The 26,859-nt window shown below is 31.5% G+C and overlaps 2 protein-coding genes across 3 annotated transcripts; one reads left to right on the top strand and one right to left on the bottom strand.

Moving 5' to 3' along the window:
- Positions 1–7,335: 7,335 nt before the first annotated feature.
- Positions 7,336–16,336, bottom strand: GOS12 (golgi snare 12). 2 transcript variants are annotated; one of them, XM_020380293.3, is made up of 7 exons: positions 16,039–16,336; positions 15,190–15,389; positions 10,364–10,453; positions 10,214–10,285; positions 9,273–9,402; positions 9,055–9,188; positions 7,336–7,659 (listed from the first exon to the last, which is right to left on the bottom strand). In XM_020380293.3, exons 1-6 carry the CDS (start codon positions 16,172–16,174, stop codon positions 9,091–9,093), a joined length of 726 nt encoding a protein of 241 aa, XP_020235882.1. In that variant the 5' UTR covers positions 16,175–16,336; the 3' UTR covers positions 7,336–7,659; positions 9,055–9,090. The 2 variants fall into 2 exon arrangements, with proteins under 2 accessions (XP_020235882.1, XP_020235881.1); XM_020380292.3 differs by lacking the exon at positions 7,336–7,659 and having other exon boundaries at positions 8,857–9,188; positions 16,039–16,334.
- A 7,140-nt stretch (positions 16,337–23,476) lies between these two features.
- Positions 23,477–26,460, top strand: LOC145955996 (uncharacterized). Its single transcript, XM_083071551.1, has 5 exons — positions 23,477–23,646; positions 23,862–24,039; positions 24,130–25,440; positions 25,672–25,854; positions 25,969–26,460. The coding sequence occupies exons 1-5, from the start codon at positions 23,477–23,479 to the stop codon at positions 26,458–26,460; spliced, it is 2,334 nt and encodes a 777-aa protein (XP_082927677.1).
- Positions 26,461–26,859: the final 399 nt, after the last annotated feature.

Below are 26,859 nucleotides of genomic sequence, written 5' to 3'. Positions count from 1 at the left end.
TCAAATTAGTTGGAGCCCTACTAACCAATACTGCATACATAAATGATACTAACTTGGATTTCTAAATTGTTGTGGAAATCAAATTTTAGGATATGCTGTATTTGGTTTCACATAAATCAATTAATGTTTAGTTTAAGTGGTTGAATGTTTTTAAAATTTATAAATAAATAAAAAAATGAGATTTCATTGTTATTTAAAATATAAAATTATGACCGAAGATAATATTTTATTTCTATAAGAACCAATTTTATGTAAAAGAATTATATCTTCATTTCATATAATTCATATCTAACAACAATTTATATGAATCTAAAAATACTCTTAATTTTGTATATAAAATAAATTATATTATAAAAAAATAATCATTTTATATATATTCTGAATAAAAACTAATCATTAACTTAGTCTATAAATACTTTGTAACAATGCACGATTTAAAAAAAAAAAAAAAAAAAAAAAAAAAGTTAGAGTGCAGTTAATAGTGTAGGTAGCCTCTATACAAAGGGTTTTGTTGGCTTTAGGAGATACTACTTGCAAAGTAACCCTAACTTTGCTGAAAAAGATGGCTGTCACTTCTTAGAAGTTGTAGAAAGCTACAATTACTTTGCATGCCACTTGTCCAATTGGGCTTCTTCTTTGTTCTAAATAGGAAAATATATTCCTCACTGTCTCGAACGGGTAGTGCATACGATAATTAGCAAATGCATGGGTTGAGTTGCAAAGAGAATTGTGGAGTCATTCAAAAAGGGTTGTTTTAGTTTCAGCGTCACTAACGCCGGGCTATGAACAAAATCCTATAAAGTGTCCATACAGGAACAACGATTACATCAACCAAAAGGGGAAGAATAGTAATCAAGATTCTCTATATAAAAATAAAAATAAAAATAAATTAAGAATGATAGTTTAAATCTTCTTTTTTTTTTTTCATGATAAATACTTTATCTTTATCAGAATTTCTTTGAAATTTTTTCTCCAAATATATTCGCCCTTTTATCAATTATTCTTTGTTAAAAAATTAATTAATCAAATTTTAGTGTAATCTTTTTTTTTTTTTAATTATGTTTGTTTGTATATAGAACTCGAATATTTGCTCAAAAGAATCGAGTTGCACTATCAATCACTTGTTGGTTGAGGAAGAGTAATTATAAATATGCATTCTCTTTTTTTTTATACGATTTTTTCTTTCTTATTTTTGTCTTTCTTTCTCATTAAATCACTTGTCACCACATTTACCATCTTTTTCTTTAATTTCTTTTCTAATTATCTAAATTCACTCTAAAATAATGTGTAAATTTATATATTTTTCATCGAGAATATCACCTTTCTTAAAAGAAAATAAAATATTTGTCTTTTCAACTAATGGATTTGTGCTCCTCGAATATTTGTCTTACACTCACTACGTGTTTTCACTGGAATTCATATTCTAAAACAAACACATATTAACTTATCAATAAGGTCTAGAATAGTTGGTAGATAACCTGTGAGAGGACTTTTTTTTAGATAAATTTTTCAACAAAAAAAAAAACACTTAAGAGGAAGAAGAAAAATGAAATAAATTTTTTTATAAGGTAAAATTAGTTTACATATAAATTTATTAGTGATTTGTTCAAAGAAATTACAATGGAGAATTTTTATAAAATAACTTATCTACAAACTAATTTTATCTATAAAGAAGTATATTGCATTTTTTTTTATATTTTATTCTTTTAGAAATGTTTTCTTAAAAAAATTATCCGAATAGACCTAAAGTCAAAATTCACTTGTGTGCATTGAAATTAAGCATGCGCCGACAAAAGTTTGATTTTTGTCATATGTATGGGGAAAAAAATGTTAAGAAATACAAAACTCACTTATATGATTTCTATGCCTCATATGGTGACACCATTGGTTCACAGCCACGAGAAAATTAGGAATACGAAGATGAGTATTTTCAGATAACTCACGATTACGAAAAAGTTATAGTATGTTTGGATGGAAAATTTAAATGAAATAATTTATTTATTTGAAGAATTTTAAATTTTTTGAAGTGAGATACCTTGTTTGGATAAAGAATTTATAAAAAATTTAAAATTCAAATATTTGTGAAATTTCTTGAAATAGTAGAATTTCAAATTCTCTTAAAAAAGTAAGAATTTGAAATTCCTCATATTTTTTCTTCTTATTTCACTTATATATTTTATCTTATCTCTTCATGTTTTTAATTATTGAATATTCAAAAATATATTTAAAATTATTAAATATTATCTAATATTAATTTTTAAAATTATTAAATATTTAAAAATGAGCTATTATTATTTTTTATAAAATTTAATTTAAAAATCTCAACATATAAATTATTTTTAAAATCATATTTATCATAGTGAAATCAAATTATCATATCCAACTTAACAATTTAAAATTTGAGAAATTTGAATTGACTTATCCAAACAAAATATTTTAAGAATGACAGAAATTGAAATCAAAGTAATTCAAATACCAAGAATTTAAAATTTCTTGAATTTGTAAAATTCCTCATCCAAACACACTATTAGGGTTTATGTCAATTTACTTTCAATATATAGTGTTATATATATAGAGAAGAGATTTATTTATTCTAAGAGTAAATCTTGATAAACTTACTTTATTTAATAACTTATAGTCTATATTAAATTTTAACAATTAAATCGTTAAATTAAAAATTCTTTATACATTGATCAATTTTATTTATTTTTACAAAATATGTGAACTATATGATACTTCTTTATATAGATTCAAAGCAACATATAAAATATTTTTATGATTATTTTGTCATTGTAAATTAATGAAATGAAATATTAAATACTTTCAAATTACTATGTTTAATAAAAATAATGAATATGACATAATTTGTGTGAGTCTTGTAACATCCTTATAATTTTATAAAATATTAAAAACATATTTTAATTAATTAAATAAGTTTTATAATTAATTCATAACTTGCACCAATAATCAGATGTTTTTAACTTTCTTCTCTTTGTTGTTTGTTTTGGTGTATACTTGTAGGTGAAACTAATTATGAAAATTATGAGGAGGTTTGGGAGTGTTCTGATTAGATGTGACTACGGATGATAAAAATACCCGTACCCGCATGTATCTGTGGGTAAAATCCGCTACGGGTAATAAATGGATAGGTTAATTGGGTAGTCGCAGATAATGGGGACGGATAACTTTTTACCCGTTTATAAATAGGGCGGGGGCGTGATGATGATATCCATACCCGCGGGTACCTGTTTAATAATATTTATTAAATATCCTAATTATCCTTGTACCACATAATCCTAAAACTACACTCTCGTCTTATTTTCTTTCAATAGAATTATGTTGGATGTAATTTGATTAATTTTCTAGCTTTGATTGGACCAATAAGATTTATGTATTTTAAGTTGTTTACTTATGTTTTAAATTATGAGATTGAATTATTGTAGCTTTGTGATATGAGACTTTCACTTACTTGTGTAAGATTGATGTATTTTAAGTTATTGATTATCTTGCATTTTTATTATTATTTCAACAGAATTAACGTTAAATACAAATTCAAAATTAACATTGAATTTTTATTTTTAATATTTCAATGACATTAAATATAAATTAAAATTATTTGTAATATAATTTTTTTATTTCTTAAAAAAATTATAAATATCCATGGACATCCGTGAGTATTCAAGAAATTCATGAATATTCGCTTAATGAATACCCGCGTGGATATGGGGTGGGTATGGAGCCAATTTTCATACAGCGGGGCGGGGACAAATTTACTATTACCCGCCCTCATGAGCCCTATTGCCATCCCTAGATGTGACATCGGGGCAATAGATAGGAGTTTATATTTTTTTGTTTGTTATCTTACGTTAGGACTTAGATTTTGTTAGTTGAATTCATTTTAGTATCAAAACTCTTAGTTCGTTGTAACTGCTTCCAAACTTAGTTTTACTTATTAATCAGTTTTGATTTGTGATGCGATACTTCTATCCAAATGGTTGAATTTTTACTAAGTAAATACATTGAATAATCCCTTTTAAGATTTATTGAAAATGTAAACTATACTAGTACATAAGGTAAAAGTGTTAGAAGTCTCACTACTATTGTTAGCCTCATTGAATCTCTATATATAACACAATTTGGTGTATAAATCACTATCTAAAGGTAAAATTAAACTAGTTAAATTGAGACTAACAAGTCATTTTTAAGGTTGAATTAAGCATAAACTTACTTTCAATATATATATATATATATAATATAATATAATATATATATATATATATATATATATATATATATATATATACACGAGATATCATTTTACTCTAACAGTAAGTTTTAGTAAACTTACTATACTCAATAACTCATATTCTTCATTAAATTTTAACGATCCAATCGTTAAATTAAATTTTTTTAATTAATGCATATATCAAGTCAACAAAATTTTTAAAAAAACTTGAAAATTATTTGATATTTTGTTACATTAATTCAAATTAACAAATAATTATAAAAGTATTTTATATGTTAATTTGAATTTATAAAATAAGGTATCATATGATTTTCAATTTTTTTAAAAAAAAAAATTATACCTAATTCATACATTAAGAATTTTTAATTTAACGGTTGAATAATTAAAATTTGATGTAAAACACAAGTTGGAATAAATCTACCAAGACTTACTCTTGGGGTAAATAGATCCCTCCTCAAATACACACTCATGCAAAGTTAGGATTTGTTGGCACAAGTTGTAAGTCTAAATATTTATGCCAAATATTATATTTTTAATAACTTTTTTTGTAATACAAATTTAATCAATTCAATCGTTGAATTATGTAATATTATAATCAAGATCGTATATATCAAATTTCACATGATTTAAAATTTTCTAGATATGTAATCCAAAAATGTATGTTTACATGCATTTTAAATATTATATTATACACTAAAATAAAGCAATATGATCAATTACTAAATAATTTTGGAATTGTGTGAAATTTGATATATATGATCTTCTGTCTAATATTACATAATTTAACGATTAGATTGATTAAATTTGTATTATACAAAAAATTATTAAGTGTATAGGATTTTGCCTAAGCTTTTAGACTTACGCCTTGTATAAATGAATGCTGACTTTGTATTTGTGTGTATTATACTCAATAATTATAGGAAAAAGTTACTTTACTCAATAATTCATGGTATTTATTGAATTTTAACGCTCCAATAAATCAAGTCTACAATTTTAAAAAAATTAAAAATATTTGATAATTCATTTCATTAATTCAAATTGATAGATAATCATAAAAATATTTTATACATTGATTTGAATCTATATAACGAAGTACCATATGATCTTTAAAATTTGTAGACTTTATATATAATTTTAATTAAATTTTTGGATCATTGAAATTTAATATACATCATGAGTTATTTAGTGAAGTTATATATATGTGTGTGTGTGTATGTATGTATATATGAGGAGAGATCAAATGACATTGATGTAATTTTTATCAACTATTATATCATTCAATAATTTTATATTAAATGTGAATTTTATTAATTCAACCGTTGAACTTTAACTTTATATCACCTTGTAAGTATATATCAAACTTTGTTAAAATTGAACAACAATTTAAAGTTAATCAAAGTGTTCATATTTTAATATATTTTGTAACATGTATTGTTAATTTTGTTCTATAAGAATGAGACATCAAATCATTTTGGATTAATATAAAATTATATATATATATATATATATATATATATATATATATATATATATATAATCTAGGAGTAAGGAACTTCAATCTAACATTCACATTTAATTAAAAATTATTGAACGGTATAATAATTGATAAAAGATTAAATGTTATATCGATGTCATTTTATTCCTCCTTTATATATGTGTTAGGATTCATTAACACCTTATATAATTTTAAAACTTATATCAAATCTTATATCTTGAACAATTTTTTTTATATAAAACAAATTTAATCAATTAAACCATTGAATTATGTGATATGATATTCAAGATCATGTATATCAAATTTTAGATTATTTCAAAATTATTTTGTAATTCATCATATTACTTTATGTTAACATATAATATTATACTTAAAACATGTGTAAATATTTATTTTTGGATAATATATAGTAAAAAGTTCAAAAATCTTGCAAAATTTGATATATATGATAAGTATAATATAACATAATTTAATGATTGCATTAGTTAAATATGTATTATTAAAAATATAAATTTTGTATAGATTTTTAAACTTAAACCTAGTATAATAGATGATGACCCTATATGTGTGTTAATTAATTTATGTGTCTATACATATATTATTTTAAAATAAAAATAATAAATAATACAATTTTCAAAATAATAATAAATGTTTCTATTATAAAATTATAAATAAATATATATATATATTCATTTATTTTATTTATTATTTTTAAAATAAATTATTTATAAAAAATAAAACTTTACCTTATTTTTCTTCTATTTCTCTTTTACCAAATAATCTTTATTTTTTTTTCTTACCTATTTTCCTGCATGTCTCTTATCTTATTTTTCCCTTATTATTCTCTACCTTTTTTTCTCTTTACCGAACACACTTAAAAGGAATATATATATATATATATATATATATATATATATATATATATATATATATATGCACAATTCTCTCGTAGATAGATACATGTACACAGACTCTCTTTCTTACCTGTGGCTGTGGGTAGAAATCCAATAAAGATGACATTTATGGAGCTATCACTGTTTTGACATTTATGTTCGCTGGAGCATTGTACAGCCCTACTGTTACACAAGAACGTACAGGCGTAGTTGGTCCTCAGCTACCATTACCACACAAAACTACCTAAGAAGCCCTATGCTCTAAGCTACTGTATGCTACAATATTATACATATAGATTACCAGAGAGGTACCTAATCTTCCTCAGCCTTTGCTTAGCCATGTTTTTACTAGACATCAATGATCAAACCAACTTCCTTCTCTTTCCCGCTTCTAATCTAAATTGAATCACCACGTGTTGTGATTCTCCATAAATGGTACGAAGTCAGCTTCTTAATGGGGTTTTTAGTTTTATATTTTCCAGAAGCAATGCATCTCTCCAAAGTTCAGACCCAGTGGAGCCGCTATTGCTGACTATTTCCTTTTATAACTTCCCACATTCCCATCTAATAATTCATAAAATAACCAGTTGTGCATAAAAAATATTTGTCCAAAAGAATTAATCCTTTAAATAAATTTCAATATCTCGAGAAATTAGTCATTAATGTTTAACTAAGAAATATCTTAATTTACAAAAAAAAAATCTAATAATTCATAATTATTAACATTATTTTTTTGCAAGTTTATTTCTTTCGGGAGACTACAAGTACTGTTAACAAAAGACAATTATGTTCAAGATGAATAATATTATGTGCAGCAAAGTCTTTTCTTCTGAGTATTTAACTTATTTACATATTCAAAACCGCTAATTAAGCTATAACAAATATGATGACACACATTCATGTATTATACATATAAATGCATAAATTTCATTTCAGGTTTCAGAAAGAAAAAAAGAAAACATTGTGCTCAGATGTGGCGTCATTATGTACTTTCTATGGCCCATCGCCTCCCTCTGTTATGAAGTCTGCATCGACAATTTCAGGGATATATACAATTAGTTGTGGATTATACACAAATTACTGCATGAGTGTGGAACACTTGAAATAAAAGGTTTGAGCCACATTATGATTTCAATGAATGCTCTGAACAGAGATATAATTCAAGTGACCCACAATGTTGCGAACATTAAAGTCCACATAATCTAGGAGGCCGACATGATAATAGCGTACTGATTAAATACATGTTTCAGATTTTTTAAGGAAACAAGATGAGATTGCACATGCTGGGGGAGATCTATAATGTGTTACTAGACACATTACTTGGTTAAGCCAATTGGAATGTTGAACAAGGACCACAACAGCATGAGGACATGACGGGACCACGCCACCAGCAGGGAAAGAAAAATTGCCAGCAAGTGCATGCACGGCAAGCTGGTCTTATGGACAAATAGAGACAAGAAGCAAGTAGTAGTAGTGGTGATTTCACGTGTACAGACTTCTCAATATCAAATCATGTGCTGTATAAAATCCAACAAATGCTTGCTAACTACAAATTTTGGAGTGTGCAGTTCCCAGTCCCACTCTACAGTGATGTCAACTTTCATTGCTTAAGTCACCCTTCTTAACTTACTCAACTTTATTTATTCATCCTTCCTGTGGTGGACATACCATCCCCATACCTTTTTCCTAACACAGATCTCAAGTTAACTTCTCATAGTAATTTGACAAATATAACCCAATGACCGAACCCCATGCTACCAAAGGATATAAGTGGATATCCTGATATGATCTCAATCTCAAATATTAAGCATTTATGCGTGAGATATAAAAGATTGCTAACTACTAACTCTTACTTTTATATATTGAAATTAACATGAAAATCTAAAATTTTCGTATTATATACTTTAACATGCTTTAAATAGGTTTTCAAAGACAAGCAAAAAGAAGATTGCTCACATTTCGACTAGCTTATAATTGTTTCTACCTATACACATTTTTTTTTGCTCAAGTAACTTATTGAGGCAACGGTAAGAAAGTATGTTAAATGCGTGTTGTTTGTTGCAGAAAGTATATCAGCCTAACGCCCAGCAGGTTACTTTGTTATTAGGAATTATTAAATTAACTTTACATAATACCAATTAAGCTCCTAAGTAGCCGCCCCTTCCCCAAAAGAAAAAAAAAACCAGAAAACTAGAATCTAGTTGACAAAAGACAAGAAACAATGTCGAATTTTACTATTTGATAATTATTTATATAAAAAATTGTATTAAAATAAGATTTTTTTTAATGCCAACAACTGACATACAAATATGAGGCTCCTAGACAGTGCAATGAAAAAAAAAATCCTACTCTTCCCCCTCCCTAAAAACAAAATAAAAAATAAACAGACAAAAGCAGAAAAACTCGATGGATAGGAGTACCATAATTCATAATTTGTGTGTTACAAATTATTTTTGTTACTTTGAGAGCCAATAAATGATGATAAACAACGTACAAGCAGCAATCACCGCTGACAGGATAAGAGTATCCCTTGAGCGCCGCCTTCTTATTGAACCTACAAAAGCACGTATTTGGTCAACAAAGAGAGGTAAATCTTAAAATCAAGGGAAAATTAGAAAGATAAAAAGGTAAAACATACCAAGAAGGCTACGAATGATGGGAAACTTGTCACCAAGAACCTTCACTTTTCCTTGAACATCACCAAACAATTGTCTCTGAGAACCCAACACAGATCTTGTTGCTTGAGCTTGACTAATCACATCATCTATCTGGAAAAATGCGGGGAAAGTGAATCATGACTCCTTAAAATTCAGGATAATAGAGTCATGTTTAATAAGAGCAGGAAAGAAAAGAGTAGCCATAAGAGACCCATAATTATGACATTATGTCAGCATCAAGTGGAGAAATCTTAAAAAGATATAAAGCAAAACATATTCAAGATTTAAAAAAAAAAAATCTTGTTATAAATATTCTTCATGTACAGATAAATGCAGTACTAAAAACTGAGGATTTAAAATCATAAATCCAACAATATGCTTTAAGAATTAACTATATCAAACTAAACATCATGCAAGAACCAATAACTTTGCAAAGATGCAATAGTGGGTGCCACAGTGTGGCCAGCCAATTCTAGATGGAACTTCAATAAGAATAATTGAGATATGGAAAAGGATATGGGTATTGAAAAAAAAAAGGAATATACTTTCAGTACTACTGGGAATCTGGGATACTGAATATCTAAATCTCCAGTTAAAATTTATACATTGGGAAGCAACTGAATTTAGTTTAAACCTTGGATGTGATTTCAAAGACACCATATGATATACAGCAAAAAAAAAAATTGTACAAAAGAACAAAAGACACCATATGACAAATCTTAGCTACATCTGGCTGTATGATAATAGTTCAAATTTTGTGCAAACCCGACTAATGAGGAAAGAGCCTAGTTTGTCCCCTTAGATGCAACTTTCAAGGGATCAATGCCTATTTAGCATTCACCACTGGCCAATAAATAAATGTTCACCAATTGAGAATTAGAAGAAACACAAATTTATTATACTTCCTAGAATAAATACTTACATGAGATATATTTCCATGGATAGCAGCTCTCTCACGTAGTAACTGCATCCTCGGTGACATACTGCCTGATGTCTGCCAGAAGAAGGTAAGTCTAGTACAACTATGAGAAAATATATGTGTAATTTAATTTAAATCATACTCATGATTCACCTTGAAGTCAGTAATATCATCCCTGACAGAACTCAAAAGCTCCGCATGTTCCTTCATTGAGTTTATGTTCCCCTTGATACGCCTAAATTCCTGAAGAGAATTAAAAATTAATAGAATTTTTTAATGTCTCCATATCCAATACATTGCAGTAAATTCTAATTTTTAAAACCTTTCTAATTCCTGTATAATTTTTTCAACTAAAAATTAGCATAAAAGTAGGTAGGACTTGGCCACAATATATCAAGTCAAAGTGACAAAGATTAAATAAATCATGGTATGATAGGTGTGCATTACACATTGAAGGAATTGTTTAAAGCATGTACAGTTAGATCACCATGAGAAAAACTGAAGTTAAAATGCCTTAATGCCCGTAGAACACTGCTCAATTTCATAGCAGAAAAATTGAGTTTACTTTCTGTAAAAATATTGAGAAATATTTGATGATAACACTTTTATATCATTGAATATTTTCGAGTATCTTAGATGATCTCATAGGATTTATTCTTCTTTTATTTTATGATTTATTTCCTTATTTAATAAGGATGTTTGTAATTATAGGCATATCTTATTAGAATCAGATTTATTAGAATGTGATTAAAGGCATATCATATCATGTATTTAAGAATAAATCTCCGTTAATTATTTTTTATTTGTTGCAATCACCCTTATATAAAATGGACTCCGTTGTGTAGATTAGACACATAGTTCAACATCTCTTCCATCTGCTTTTCTCTCTTTCAACACTTTCTAATACAACTTTCACTGCTTAAAAAGGATGATAAGGGGGTTCAACTAGAAATTTGACAAATGCACCAAAACATTACACATAGTAGCCTCATATGTTTTGTTAGCATGAAATGGACTACAAGTATATCAGAAGATCAGTTTTTTCTTACCATGGGAATATAAGGCAGTTAAAGAGATTTGGAGATGTACAAAGGCCACGGGAGGCACTAGTGAGAAGAATAGATTGCATGATTTTTATTCCTATGAAGAGGAGAAGGAGAACAAGAAAGAGATTAGAGGAAGTTGTCAAGAGGGATTTCATGGTAAATAACATCTCTAAAACTTTGGTGTGTAACCAAGCTGATTGGCGTTGTATGATCTGCATAACTGACATCACCTAGTGGGATAAGGCTTTGTTGTTATTACTATAGGAGGATATATCTTATGATTTTATCCCATATTTAGTCCTACAGCACACATTCATAAGAGCTCAGACCAGATAGATTAGTAATTTACTTTTCAATCCTTGTTAATTATTATTTGCTTAAAAAGCCTACAATAGGGACAAGAGAATAATCACAGTCCAAGGACATTCTTATTCTTCATTATTGTCAGTCAAACCATTCTAAAGAAATGGAATCAATATCAAATTCAATCTACTCATTTCCATCTTTCACATCTCAGACAAAGACCTCGGTACTTCTTTCCATTTTCAATTCTTTCAGTTTACTCAGAATAGCACAAGGCATATGTAGTGACAGATTTTAAGAATCACCAGCCATCTGATTCAGCAGTTTACCCAATGTTACAGGCTTGACATGACATCATATATGATAACAAAGAATTGGTACTGGAAACTTTGTTGAAATTAAGACTCAGGGCAAAGAATACTTGTAACAAACATCATTTTATTGAGAGAAAATATTCAATTAGTAATTCAGTGGGTCACACACACCCTACTAATGGAGTGAGAATAGGAAAAATATAAAAGACAGCACCTCGCTAATTACTTATAACTATTTCATTTTTATTTGGCACAATGGCCAAGATCCAACATCTTTTATTTAAAAGGACAAAAACAACTCCCTATAAAATGATCCACTTCATTTTCTGTTAGGTAGGCTTTTTTAATACCTTCTTTTGCTCAGTTCTTGTCCCTTGATTTGGTCCTTTGTTTTCAACTAATTTTTAGCAGATTTGTTGTGGTATTGACTATTGAGATACTTTTTTCCCAATGGCAAAAATCATTGTTGTCTTATTATTTCTTTCCAAAATTTGGCTCCTCTACAGTGAGTAAAGGTGAAGTAAGCAAAGTTGATAAGAAAATCAACGGTTGATATTCTAATGCACCCATGATTTGTTATGCATGAGCACATAATATCAACTGTTGATTTTCTCATCAACGATTGAGATTACTGACTTTGTCTTCTAAAGAGAGTTGTTCACTTTAGCGAATCAGACCCTTTTTGCCATGGTGCCATTTTTCATAAGCCACTAAATTAGATAGATATCAAGAAAAGCAATTTTTCATGGACAACTTAGAGGAGATTTATATGAGGCAAACATCTAGCTTTGTTGCTTGGGGGGAATCTAGCTTGGTATGCAAACTGCAACAATCTCGCTATGGTCTTAAATAGTCACCACAAGCTAGATTTTCCAAATTTAGTTTTGTTGTTCAAGTTTTTGGATTGGAACACAATGACACAAATTGCTTAGTCTTCTATCACCATACTCCCCTAAATAAATTTGATTACTTGGTGGATAATTTAAATGATTTAGTATTGATAGAAAATGATCATGAAAAACTCTCAACTAAAGGAGCATTCATGTGGCCATTTTTAAAACAAGAATTTGGGGATTATCATCTCATAGAGCAAGTACACATTACACATACTTTAAAGAAATTGGTATCATGGATTATAGATCGATTGATTGTCCCATGGACCTATTAAATATTAAAAAAAAGCTACTACCTAGTCAAGGGGAGCCTTATTCAAATCCAAAAGGATATACGAGATTAGTTGGACAACTCATCTACCTCCCTATTAAGAGGTCAGATATTTCCTTTGTATTAGTAGTGGTATGGCAATTTGTGTAATCTCTCCTCATAATGATCATTGGGATGCAGCGATCTGAATTTTGAGGCACGTTAAAAAGGCACCAGGACAATTTCTACCTTATGAGGACCAATGAAACACTCAAATAATTGGTTTTTGTGATGCAAATTGGGTAGGATCACTTATTAATAGGCAGTCCACTTTAGGGTATTGTGTCTTTATTGGAAGAAATATTGTCTGTTGGAAGAGTAAAAAGAAAAATGTGATTGTGTGATCTAGTGCAAAGTAGAATATAGGGCTACGGTTCTAGCCATGCTTTAACTCATTTGGATTATACAACTTCAAGAATTGAAGTTTGGGGACACTCAAAATCAAACCAGGTTTTAATATAGCTTCCAATTCATTGTTCCAATAAGGGCATAAACATATTGAAATTGTTTGTCATTTACTTTGGGAGAAAGTTCTTTAAAGAAGTCATTGCCGAATTTGTTAGTTATAATGATCAACTAGCAGACCAAGAATTCAGTATATTTGTTCCCGGCTTGTAGCATTTGACTTATATGCTCCATCTCGAGAAGGAGTACTGGAATTAAATCAGTAATTAAATGCTGATTGGAATTTGTAGCAATTAATTTTTAGACTAGCTATTGTTGTATTTATAACCTAAGATACATGTACTTAGCAACTAGAGTCAACATTAATCTTCCCATAAACATAATTGTAATCACTGAAAAAGTGCATATAAATACAATATCAGCTGAGTAACTAACTCAAGCTATGCAGAAAATTCATTCTCATAATCCCTAAAACATTCTCAAGTATAGAAAATATTGCATCTAACTCTAATCACAACACTTAAAGTAGAGATTGCAAGGTAAATAAAAGGTTGTTCTCTCTCAAAAGATGTACAACCCTATTGACCCAAATCAAAAGCTCAAGGATGACAAGTAAGGGGACTGTAGACACTTCTAAATGTTAAAGATTAGTAGGAGAACTGATTTACTTGTGACATACATGGCCTTATATTTTGTCAGTAAGGTTAACAAGTCGATTCAAGCATTCAATCTATCAAGAACACCGGAAGGTAGTATATTGGATCTTGAGATACTTGAAGAGGACATAGGCAAATATCATTTGCTCAAAAAGCCACAAAATAGATCACCAAAGCCTACATAAATGCTGACAGGGTAGGGTCTATCACTGACAGAAGATTTGTAACAGATTATTGCATGTTTGTATGGTGTAAGTTGGTTAGCAGAGCAAGAAACATAGAACATGGTAGCAAGGAGCAGTGCCGAAACAGAATAGAGAGCCATGGATATAACCCACCAATAGTTGAAAATCGAGAGACACTTCAAAAAAGAGAAGATAGATGATGGAGCTATTTGTATGGAACTTGTGTCTAACTATGCAACAAGTGGCAAATATCTGCACCAAAGGATTCTTCTGACCTAAATTTGAACTTTTTGTAAGCATGTTGGGCACAAAAGATATCTATGAACCAACTTGAGAGGGCTGTTGGAGTTGGATAGGAAATAATTCTTGGGAATTTTAGGAAAATTTGTTAGTTACCAAAAAAAAATTAACTACAATGATTCAATTGCCATTAGGTATGCTGTCTTTTATCCCTTGTTTTGCTCTGCTCTTAACTCTTAATTTGCTCATTTACTTTCTCCTAATTCATAGCAGATTGATTATCTCTCCTTAGCCATTTCTAAATTCTAATTCTAACCATAAATCCTAGTGTGTATGGTCACATATTATTAAGAGAATATGCTTTTCTTTTCTCTCTAAACCTGCACCAAGCATTGCAAGTGAGATGGAAAAACACACCAATTCTTACAATCTACAAATTCAAAATGTCAAATCCAATGCAATATCCATCCAGCCACTAACCAAAGAATATGCAATGTCATGTATAGTAATAAACTACAAGCACTTCTGTAACAATCTACATTGCTAGAGATTCATTCTTTTTGAACTGTCAGAAAGTTGAAACTTTAAAACTAAATCATTCAAAATACAAGTGTAAAGTCAACACACCTGGGTAAACTCATGAAGAATGTCTCTGTGCCTAGCCAACTTTTGAGTCACAGAAGTAGCTGGTCCAGCAGATGCAGCACATCGACTCATTGAATCATTTATGTCCAACAGCTTCTCAAGCAAAGACTGAATTTCCATTTCCATGGACTTCCAAGACCTACTACTGGACCCAATAGGTGGTGAACCGCTATCCACATAACCTAATAACAAGAGATATATTCTCATAATCCGCAAACATCGAGAACAGCCACTGCCACACTAAATACATTTAATTATAAAAAGTGCTTAATGTCTTAATCAGGAAACGCATAATTTCTCCCCCATCTCAATTTTTGAAACTTTAGCTTTCTTTCAAAACCAACCATTTCAAGGCTATAAATCGCTGTGCCACAAGATAAAAAAGCAAATATCACAATCCAGATTTCAAATTATATTTGCGATAGCAATTGAAACCTTGATCACAATCACATTCCTAGAAAAAATCAACGAGTTAATAATTACTGGTTAACAACATTCATCCTTTAACAAAAAATCAGTCCGTCAACCGCTATTAATTAACAAAAATCAACCCATCAGGTATACAATTTCACGCGCAGGAGAAACATTTCCATTTCAACAGCGCAACGCCTACATAAAAAAACTAAATCACCACATGTAAACGACCGAAATGCAGTAACAATCAGCCGCAAATCGGAAACTAAAAACATGAAGAAGAAGTAACTCGGGCGTAAGATGAGATTAGCAAGCCTTCAACATTGTTCATAATTCAGATTCGGAAAACATAAAAGGCGATTGAGATTCCAGTACATATATGTTGAATTAAGATTGAATAAAGTGAATGGAAGGAACCTCCTCCTTGGGTGAAGCGAGCGCCGAGTTTGGCGTAGGAAGAGAGCTTGACGTCGAGATCGCCCTCGATCTTGCGCGCTTCCTTGCGCAGCTCCTCCCAACCGGATTCCTGCAGCTCCAGATTGGGATCCCTCATTCGGATCTTTTATCGGTTAATGCGGTTCGGAGTTTGGGTAATTGGAGGTGTGGTTGGTTTTTCTGAGTCGCCACCACAACAGAGAGAAGATGGTGGAGTGAGTGGAGAATGACCAAGTAGAGAATGAGCCAGGGGGGATCGTCTGCGGCTGGTGCACCCTACCAACAACTGCAACCTAGTCTGGTGTCAATGTGATCGTGCTACCGATTTCAAATTGACTTTAATATCTCTCTTCAAAAAAAAAAACAAAACAAAACAAAATTAGCAATCTACCAATCACAAATTCACGTAGGTTTAATTAGTTATTATAAAAATTAATTTACGGGTTAAATATTTATTATATATAACTAAATTTTATAATATTTGAATATATAAATTATATTTTATATTTGTATAAATAAATTTTTTAAAATATATAAATTATATTTTAATTTAAGATAAATAACTTATTATGATATATAAATATTGATAATTTATTTTAAAAATATTTAAATTTTAATTTTTACATAATAAATAAAAAATTTGAATTGATCAAGAAATTAAAAGGAACTTTAAAATGAAGAATAAATTTTAAAAACATAATCACACAAAATAATTATGTGTTTAAATATATAAGAATTCATTAAAAAAATTATTTATGTAGAATAAATATTTTTTTATAGATAACATATATTATAATGTATCTTTTGAAAAGTATGTTATAATGTCTTGTTGTTTTTCAAGTTACTTATTAAATTAAAATAATTTTGTATTAATTAATTCACATCCTCTATAGTATAATAATAAAATTTTATTAAATGATAAAAAAAAATTAATATTATCTATAAATATGCTTTTTATGTGAATGACTTTTTTAATATTTTTTTAGCTTTTGGAATTATAGTGACATACCAAAGTTAGAACCTAAACTATTATGTATATCACTATGGAGAAAAGAAAGATTAGAAAGGGTGAATAGTATCAACACAAAATTTAAAATTTTAATACTTTTTAAAAATAATGAAATAGTATCAAAACATTAAGAGTGTAGACTAAAAGTTAAGTAAAAAGAACACACGATATTTTTATATTGGTTCACGTTAATTATCAAAATTATGTCTAATTTTTTATCAATCTGATCAAGTTTCACTATCTTTTTTAAAAATACAAGTATTTTTTTAGAAGTCACTTCTGGATCAACCAAAGTGTTTTTTAACTTGCATCTTCAAATAACTATCAAAATATTCTTTCAGTACAAAGTCTCTTCAGGTTTTAACAATCAAGTGTTCTTTTATCGTCCAATATCTTCATGCTCAAATAAATAACATAAAGTTAAAGCTATGAAATAATTATGTTATTTCATTTTACTATTAAGACATGATACAACCAATTAAATATAAAGTTTTACAGAAAGAATGAATATATCTTTTTACAATAATTGTTTCTTACTCTTTTTGAGTCTTCAAACTTTTTATATATACGTGTTTCATGAAAATGACCATTACAAATCATTGAGCGTCTCTCACAAGCTTATTATGTCTATCTTTATCTTCATTTCTTATGGCGAGAAGTGTCAATTGGTGCATTAAATGTAAGCATTAAATGTGTTTTACCAAATTATCACTTCTTATTTAATCAAAAAAGTTACTTACCATTTTTTAGGTATCAAAAAATAGGAACTATGTGTGTGTTAGTTGAAAATAACTTTCTCTGAGATTTTACATGCTTCAAGAGATATGCTAATCTTTTTTTCTGATGCAAAAATATGGTTGTGTTCCTTGCAAAGAAGCTCTTTATTCCCTTCTATATATTAAGTAATAAACATGATTCAATTATTAAACAATGATATAAATATAAAACTTTTGTCTTATAGATAAAATGTTTCATCTTAGAGACTTAATGTTATAATAATTAATCATGTTATCACTATTCATCTTATAGTATAATTTGAAAATCTTATTTCTTAAAAACATTTGAATTTGTTACCATTAAATTTAATAGTCTAAGAAATCTAAGATCATCTTTTGACTTAACAATTATTTTAATTCTTCTACTATTAGACTAGCCTTAGTGATTTAATATATATATATATATATATATATATATATATATATATATTAATTATTATTACTAAAATTTAAAATATTAAATATTTTGTGTTACATAATTATAAATAGTTATCAATAAATAATATTTATAATTGTAAAAAAATTAATTTTAAATAAGCTTCACAACTTTAATAAATTTATTATTATTATTATTATTATTCAATATGTTATTAATATAAACTAATTTGTAAGTATTCTTGAATGTTAACTGAATCTCACGAATAAATAGTGAATAAACACTCTTTTAAAATATTAATAATACTTTAATTATTGATAAACTATAAAATATTACAAAACATATTAGATGAGTGAATCAACTTGGTAGTCCTAAGTTCGATTCTTATTTATGTTAAAATAATATTTGGTCAATAAAAATTACGTCCCACAAATATAAATTAATTATTCATTATCAATTTTAGAACACAACATAAATTATGTCCATGAAAAAAAAAATTAATGAAAGAACTTTTATTATGGATGGAAAAGCTTTAGACATAAGCCGATTAATTAAGATAATTTTGGTAAGTGGATTAGATTAATTATAATTGTCACCTCCTAGATCCCAATTAATAACATTCTTTTGTTTTTACTAGTGAATTTCTTGGCTGGGTCTTTTCCTTTTTGCTTTTTACTTCTGGCTTTTTATTTTTGGGTTGAAGAAAAGCAAAGAGGGGAAATTTTGTTTGTGTTGTTTTTTTTTCTTGGTATAAAGTTAAGGCCCCAAAATTTTTTTGTGGGAAGGTTGAGGCTAGTTTAACCAACCCGCTCATTACACTGTTGGGCTTTGATTGAAAAATTGAGACACGTCCATATCTTGGGTCCAGAAAGCTTATATCATTACATCAGTGTTGAAAGACATTCACGTTCAACAACTCTTTATTTATTTTATTTTTTATACATATTGATATATAGTTTGTCAAGCAACTCATAATCTATAGAGTTAATCACCTATACACTGTCAGTGTAAAGTATTTTTATACTGGCAACCAATTATATCTTTTAATTGTGTCATGTCACTGTAAACATATTTACTTTTAACAGTGACATGACACAATTAAAAAATATAATTAGTTGTCAGTGTAAAAAATTTTACGCTAGTAGTACATAGGTGATTAAATCTAATCTATATTGTCCTGCTTACATTTCTTAAAACTTTTCATGCAAAGCATTGTTCTTGTTATCTCTTCAAAACTATTATTAAAAGTATTATATGGTTATGAATAAAAAAATCAATGTTAAGATTTATTTATTTTTATTTGTCTAAAGTTAAACTAATATTATAATCATTAATAATAATAAAATGTTAGTTCAAGTGATTCCTCATTTATATTTTTTAACTAAGGATTTGGTTTGATCTTTGGCTTAGACATATAACCTCAACTAAAAATATCACTTTTTAGGTGTATTGTGATGGTTTGGCATATTAAGCATTGAATGTAATAATACTATGTATTAATTTTTTGCATGATATATTATTCTGTTAACATAGACCCACAATCATAGTTTAGAAGCTGAATTAGATTAGCCAATAGGCCCAATACAACAAGAAAACTGATCTCGTGTCAAATTCAAATAAATCACATAATCCACTTTGGGAAAAAAAAAGTCAGTAAAAAATTGTAAATTTTGTTAAAATTTGGTTAAACCAACAAAAACTAGTTCACAATAGATTAACAGGTCAATAAAAATGTTTAATACAATGTTGTTTGATTTTTAAAAGGAAATATCAACTTAAGATATTTATCATTCTTTTTTTTTTATTTTGAATATATAAACTTTGTTAATATGGGCACTGCTGGATATTGTTGGAACTTTAAATTTAAACATTGTAATATATTTTATTTATATTTTTGTGAGTACTTCAAACATCATAAGAACTTACAAAATGATCTCATATTTCAACTTTTAATATTGCAAAATATAATATTATATTTTTTAAGTATATTATTTTAATTTTCACCACTAATTTGACCATCATTATATACTATTTAAATTAAAACAAATACTTTGACTTGTTTAATACCGCACCAATTTTTAAAACATCGATCACAATATCTAACTTGCATTTCATTACACAAAAAGTGAACTATATGAACGAAAAATTAATCCAATGCCAAACTTAACTATCAATGTGTCTCTTTTGTTTCCAATGAAGGAATCATTTAACTTAATTTATCATATCTTAAAAATTGAAACATTAATTGGAGCATTTATATATTTTAAGCTGAATATTTGTCCTCATGTATTACAGAATTCCTGCGTGATTATCCATATGCATGAAGCAGGAGTTCTTATAATAACTATCCCTAAACATGGAAGATTTGTCCCTTTTGTCCATTAAGATAAGGGCTAGCTGACAACACACAGATAAGTCAAGTGCATGTGTCTGGGTGTATGACTTTTTTTAATTAACTTATCTCTAACATTGTATGATTCTTTTATTATTAAAAAAATATCTGTACGATTTTGTTTAAGATTTTTTTTTTCTTTCTTTCTAGAATATGATAGACCACTTTTATTATTGGATGTGTCTTTTTCATTCATACAGCTTAAACATAGACTTTATTTAAAAATTAGTTGAGTGTTTATTTTGATATATTTGAAATTTTCAAATAATTTAATAAGAGTAAAAGTTAGAAATCGTTTATAAACACTCTCATTGTTTAATTTATATAAATATTTTTTCGAAGACTTGTGATGGCATAATAAACATAATATTTTGAATATAATAATTTTAATAATACTAGCAAATTTATAAACAAAATATTAATGGAGGTCGCTTTAATTTTAATTGAAGAAATTGTTTTAATAATAGTTTCAAAGTTTCATATCTCTTGAAAGTTAAAGATAATCATTGTTTATGAACATCTTTTTTATTTAACTCACTAAAATACTTGTTTAAGAATAGAATTACGACGATTTAATCTAATATCAAAATAAATAATACTTTAAATATAATAATTAACGATGTCAACAAATTTATCGTACATATTATTATAAACTTAAAAAATATATTGATTAATATTTTAATTTATATGTTGATTAACTAAAGAGTAAACGTATTATATTTATATTTTATTTTTAATAGCATAAAATATTTATTAATTTAATTGATAACTAATTTCTATCATAAATTTGACTAAATATTTGTAGTAAAATATTTATATATGCGTGTAGTTTTGAGGCAAGTTTAATATAAGACAAATATTTTGTAATTTAGTATCATATCCCACCTAATATTGTTTATTTATGAGTGATGAGGGTGAGACATGACTTGTGTTGGCTTTGGTGTGTTTGAGTGAGAATGGTAAACCTCCACCTAAGACCACATGGAGAGTACATTTCCGTACACAAAGCCACAGCAGCATGTAGTAAGCAATACGACATTAACTATATCATACCATTCTTTAATATTCTACTTCTCTTATTAAGGAAAACTATATATATAAAAAAAAATATTAGCAGAATTTTATATGATTAAGAAATTTCAAATGATTCTTACTCCTTAATACTTAACTTTTGTTTTCTAAAATATAAATTCTATTAAAAAGTTTAATTACATTTTTTTAATAAAATCGCTTAGAAAAATTATATTAATAGAAATTTTTCATTGAATACTATTAGCTTACAATTTTTTTTTATTTTTAAAAAAACAAAAGTTAAATAATTCACACCGTTATTTATTTATTTGTCTTAATTTTATTTATTTATTTCCATTTTCTTTCACCAATAACAGTTCATTTGTATTTACATGACATATACTGTGCAGTCAGACATTACTCTTTAAAAAAAATGGAGAGGATTTGGGGAATGCCTATGGGACGCCAACCACCATCACAGCCGCCGGATGAGGGTGATGGGGTCTAAAGATGAGCCAGACCATGACCTTCAAGGAGAAGGTACTGGGTGCCCCGGCTGTGAGGCCGGTCGTTCGCGATCTTATTAAGGAAGGGGCTATGACGTTGGATTTCGAGGGTGGAGATCGGTTGTTACCCAAGTTCAGCATCACAGCACCAACCCTGAAGCAGTTGTGTGAACCATGGGAACAGTGTCTAGTGATCAAGTTGCTAGGGAGAGATGTGGGGTTCCTAACCTTGCGGGACAGGCTACCTGCCTTGTGGAAGGTCCAAGGAGGCCTAGAGTTGTTGGACGTGTCACATGGCTACTTCATGGTGAAGTTTGACTTGGAAGCGGATAGAGAACGGGTCATGCACGGGGGTCCTTGGATGCTCTTTGATCACTACCTGATTGTTAGACCATGGTCCCCGGAGTTCGTAGCTTCAGCAACGAAGGTTGACAGTACTCTTGTCTGGGTCAGGTTTCCGGGGCTTGGAGTTATGTTTTATGATGAGAGTGTTCTCCTAACTATCGCTTCAGCCATAGGGAAGCCAGTTAAGGTGGATCTGAATACTCTCAACATGACACGGGGAAGGTTTGCATGAGTATGTGTCGAGATCAATCTAAATGAACCAGTCGTGGGAAGATTTTTCCTCAATGGTGTTTGGTATAACGTGGAGTATGAGGGATTACATCTGTTGTGTTCGTCGTGCGGCTGTTATGGGCACATTCTGCGGAACTGTCCACATGCAGCTAGGCTTGTGGCAAAGGCAAACAGCATGGGAGAGAAAGAGGTTGTGGAACAGCCGTCAGGGGAAGCAATGCACAGTGCAGATTCTGTGGCTCAATCAGGAAAGCAATCCACTCCGCGCGCAAGGGAGCTAATCACGCCAGATCCGCATAGGGATTGGTTGATCGTGAAACGGAAAACTCATAAAAACAATCTCGGCAAACCGTTGAGCAAGGGTAAATCTCCCTCTCATTATGGGACTGCGGAAAATACGGAGAAGAATCAGAACCTTCCGCGTTACCCTACGCGGGGATCCCATATGGAGGCCGAATCACGTGAGGTTTTTAAAAACCCACGTGCAGTCAAAGTGAGTCCACGTGAACGTGAACAGGGCCATGCACAACGTGCAGTGAACGTGAATTCTCGTGAAGGTGACCGCGAACGTGAAAGTGGTGTTGATATGGGCCATGTGATGCCCGTGAATCAACATGAAGTGGGTTCGCAAAGGAGACTAAAAAACGCAGCAGAGTGGAGGACATTGGGGCCCGCCCACGACCCAATCTAGATGGAGGTAGCATTGTAACGGATGGTATCATTCCTAAGGCCTGCAGTTCGCAAGATAATCCTACTCTGGGAGGCTCACGAGACATGCACGAAGGCCTCATGGGGAACCTGCATACGGGATTGGTCTCCATTGCGCCCCAACTAGGTGGCAAGACCTTGGTAATTCACGAGTCCGAGGATAGTGGGCGAGACATATTGGGGACGGAAGATGTGATGCAATATGATCAGCCATTGGAAGAGGAGGCCATGATGGTGTAAGTACCTGTCGAGTTTTGCTTTATTTAATGTCTACAAATTTAAATATCTTGAGTTGGAACATTAGAGGGGTTGTTAATGCCAAAGGTAAAAGGAGGGTTTCTGAGTTAGTAAGGCTCCACCACCCGTCTATTTTTATTGTCTTGGAAACTCATTGCCAGTTCTCTTCGGTGGAATCCTTTTGGAAAAATTTGGACTATAAGTTGTGTTATAGCATTGAGACTACGGGGCATTCTGGAGGTATTTGGGTTTTGATGGCCTTGTCTTGCTCTGCTACCACCTCCGACTTTGCCTCTCACCCTCAGGCCATCTCGTTTACGGTTGTTGAAGGGAGCAAGGGTTGGGTTTGTACTGCCGTTTATGCTAATCCTCGGGTGGAACTCAGACAACAGGTTTGAGCTCACCTTCGGGAGTTGGGAGGACGGATTACGCTTCCATGGCTAGTGCTTGGGGACTTTAATGAAATTTTGTTGTCAACGGAGTGTCGTGGGGGTCGTTTCTCGATGGCACGGGCATCACAGTTTCTAGAGGTTCTTAATGATTGTAATCTTCTCGACATGGGGGCTAAGGGCCGCTTTACGTGGTATCGTAATCAACGAGGGGTTGTGCTGGCAAAGCGGTTAGACCGAGCGGTGTGTAATGTCGCGTGGCAAGCAATGTTTCCGGAAGCATATGTTGAGAATCTGTGTCGGGTCTATTCTGATCATTTCCCACTCTTACTACGGCGTGACGGCTCTAGGGACAAATCTCCGGATCGACCCTTTCGGTTCCAAGCTGCATGGGCCACCCATAAAGACTTTGAGCGGATCGTTAGGGAGGCATGGTGTCGTAGCACGCCAACCCTTGCTAATGGGCTACAAGTTGTTCAAGTAGATGCCCTCAAGTTTAACAAAGAGGTGTTTGGGTATATCCTTACTAGGAAGAAGGCTCTCCAACGTCGTCTTAAAGGGGTACAACTACAACTGGAGATGGGGGATTTAGAGAGCTTGTCGCGCTTGGAGAAGGCTATACAAATGGAGTTGGACGAAACTTGTCTTCAGGAGGAGTATCTATGGTTTCAGAAATCTAGAGAGAAGTGGGTGAAGTTTGGGGACCGCAACACGTCCTTCTTCCATGCTCAAACACTCGCGAGAAGAAGGAGGAACAAAATACAGGGGTTGTTTTCACCAGATGGAACTTGGCATACAGACCCTGTGGTCATGAAAACTGAGGCAATCAGGTTCTATAAGGAGCTTTTCTCGGTGGAGAACGATCAAGGGTCTCTAGACATGCATGCTGGGATTTCACATGGCTTGGGAGTTGAGGCCCGATCTGCCTTAACTGCCCCAGTCATGAAGGAGGAGGTTCGCCGGGCGGTGATGAGCATGAAGTCGTTCAAGGCACCAGGGCCAGATGGGTTTCAACCATTCTTTTTCAAGCAGTATTGGCCTATTGTGGGTGATGAATTATGGCGTATGGTGAGGGATGCCTTTCGGTTGGGGTACTCGGACACATCACTCTTGCAGACGCAAATGGTATTACTTCCGAAGGTGAACCACCTAGTTAGCCTCAAAGAATTTCGTCCTATTAGCTTATGCAATGTCGCCTGGAAGGTTATTTCTAAAGTGATTGTAGCTCGTCTTCGACCGTTCTTGCAGGGCGTCATTGGGCCTTTCCAGGGCAGCTTTATCCCTGGGAGGGGGACTCGTGACCACAGTATTATTGCTCAGGAAGCCTTTCATTTCGTTCGGAAAGACGGCTTAGGTGTGGGTTCCTTGGCCTTAAAAATCGATCTTGAAAAGGCATACGACAGGGTCAGGTGGGAGTTCTTGGAGTCTACGCTGATGCAGTTTGGGTTTCCTACGATCATAATCCAACTTATCATGTGGGGGTTGAAGAATTCGTCAATTTCCCTCCTTTGGAATGGAAGCACACTACCGTCATTTGTCCCGTCCTGAGGCCTTCGGCTGGGAGACCCATTATCTCCGTATTTGTTCGTTTTTTGCATGCAGCGTCTATCCCTTAGGATATCTGAGTTGCTCTAGGAGGGTCTTTGGAAACCGATTCAGCTATCTCCTGGGGCGCTACCGCTTTCACACCTTTTCTTTGCTGATGACATCTTACTATTTTGTCAAGCTTCAGAGGACCAGGCTCGTTTGGTGGCACCTCTCTTGGAGGAATTTTGGCGTTCATCAGGCTTAAGAGTCAATTTGACTAAGTCCAAGTTTGTGAGCTCTAGAAGGGTTTCGTAGAGGAGGATTGATACGTTGGAAGGACTGCTAAGGATTAGCTATACGACTCGGATTGGGAAGTATCTGGGTGTTCCCATAACTCATGGTCAGCTGAGGTGCGCAGATTTCTATGATGTGATGGATAAGATTCAGGGTCGACTCGCGGCTTGGAAGGCCAAGCTCCTCAATAAGGCAGGAAATTTGTGTCTGGTGAAGTCTACCATCTCCTCTATTCCCGTTTATAGCATGCAATCATTGTGGCTCCCCCAAGCAGTGTGTAATATAATTGATCAGGCTTGCCGTCGTATGCTCTGGGCAAAGGCTGATAATACACGATTTTGGTCTCCAGTGAGTTGGGATGTTGTTACTCTATCTAAAGAGTTAGGTGGCCTAGGGGTTAGGGAGGCGCGCAGGGTGAATGTATCACTCCTTGGGAAGTTAGTTTGGGATCTGCTTTCGGACCCGCAGAAGCCTTGGGTTCAACTCCTCAGCAACCTCTATCTACATGGAGATTCTATCCTGTGTGCTCAAAATAAGCGGGGTGCTTCTCCAATCTGGTCGAGTATTATGAAGGCCCTTCCTTCACTCCGTGAGGGATTCTAGCCTCATCTAGGTTCGGGCGCCTCATCACTTTGGTACACGGATTGGTCAGGTAATGGGCTTTGGTGTGGGAAAGTCCCTTTTGTTCACATTGCGGACACCAACAAAACGGTTGCCGACTGCTGGATTAGTGGAGAATGGAGCTTCAATGCCTTGTATACGGTTCTTCTGACCGAGCTGATACACTCGGTCCAACAGTTGAGTGTTGTTAATTCCCCTTTGGGGTTAGATCACTTTGTGTGGGGGAGTGCTATCTTGGGTTGCTATACAGCGGCATCTGGATATCGTTTTCTAACCCCGAGGTTGGCAGTGGAGGGGGATGCAGTTTGGAAGAAGCTTTGGAGGATAAGGATCCCTGAGAAGGTTAAGTTCTTTCTGTGGCAATGCCTTCATTCAGCCCTC

This window comes from Cajanus cajan, chromosome 3 (genome assembly GCF_000230855.2).
Source record: "Cajanus cajan strain Asha chromosome 3, NIPB_CcT2T_4, whole genome shotgun sequence".
NCBI classification, from domain to species: domain Eukaryota; kingdom Viridiplantae; phylum Streptophyta; class Magnoliopsida; order Fabales; family Fabaceae; genus Cajanus; species Cajanus cajan.
This window is presented reverse-complemented; position numbering and strand designations above follow the sequence as displayed.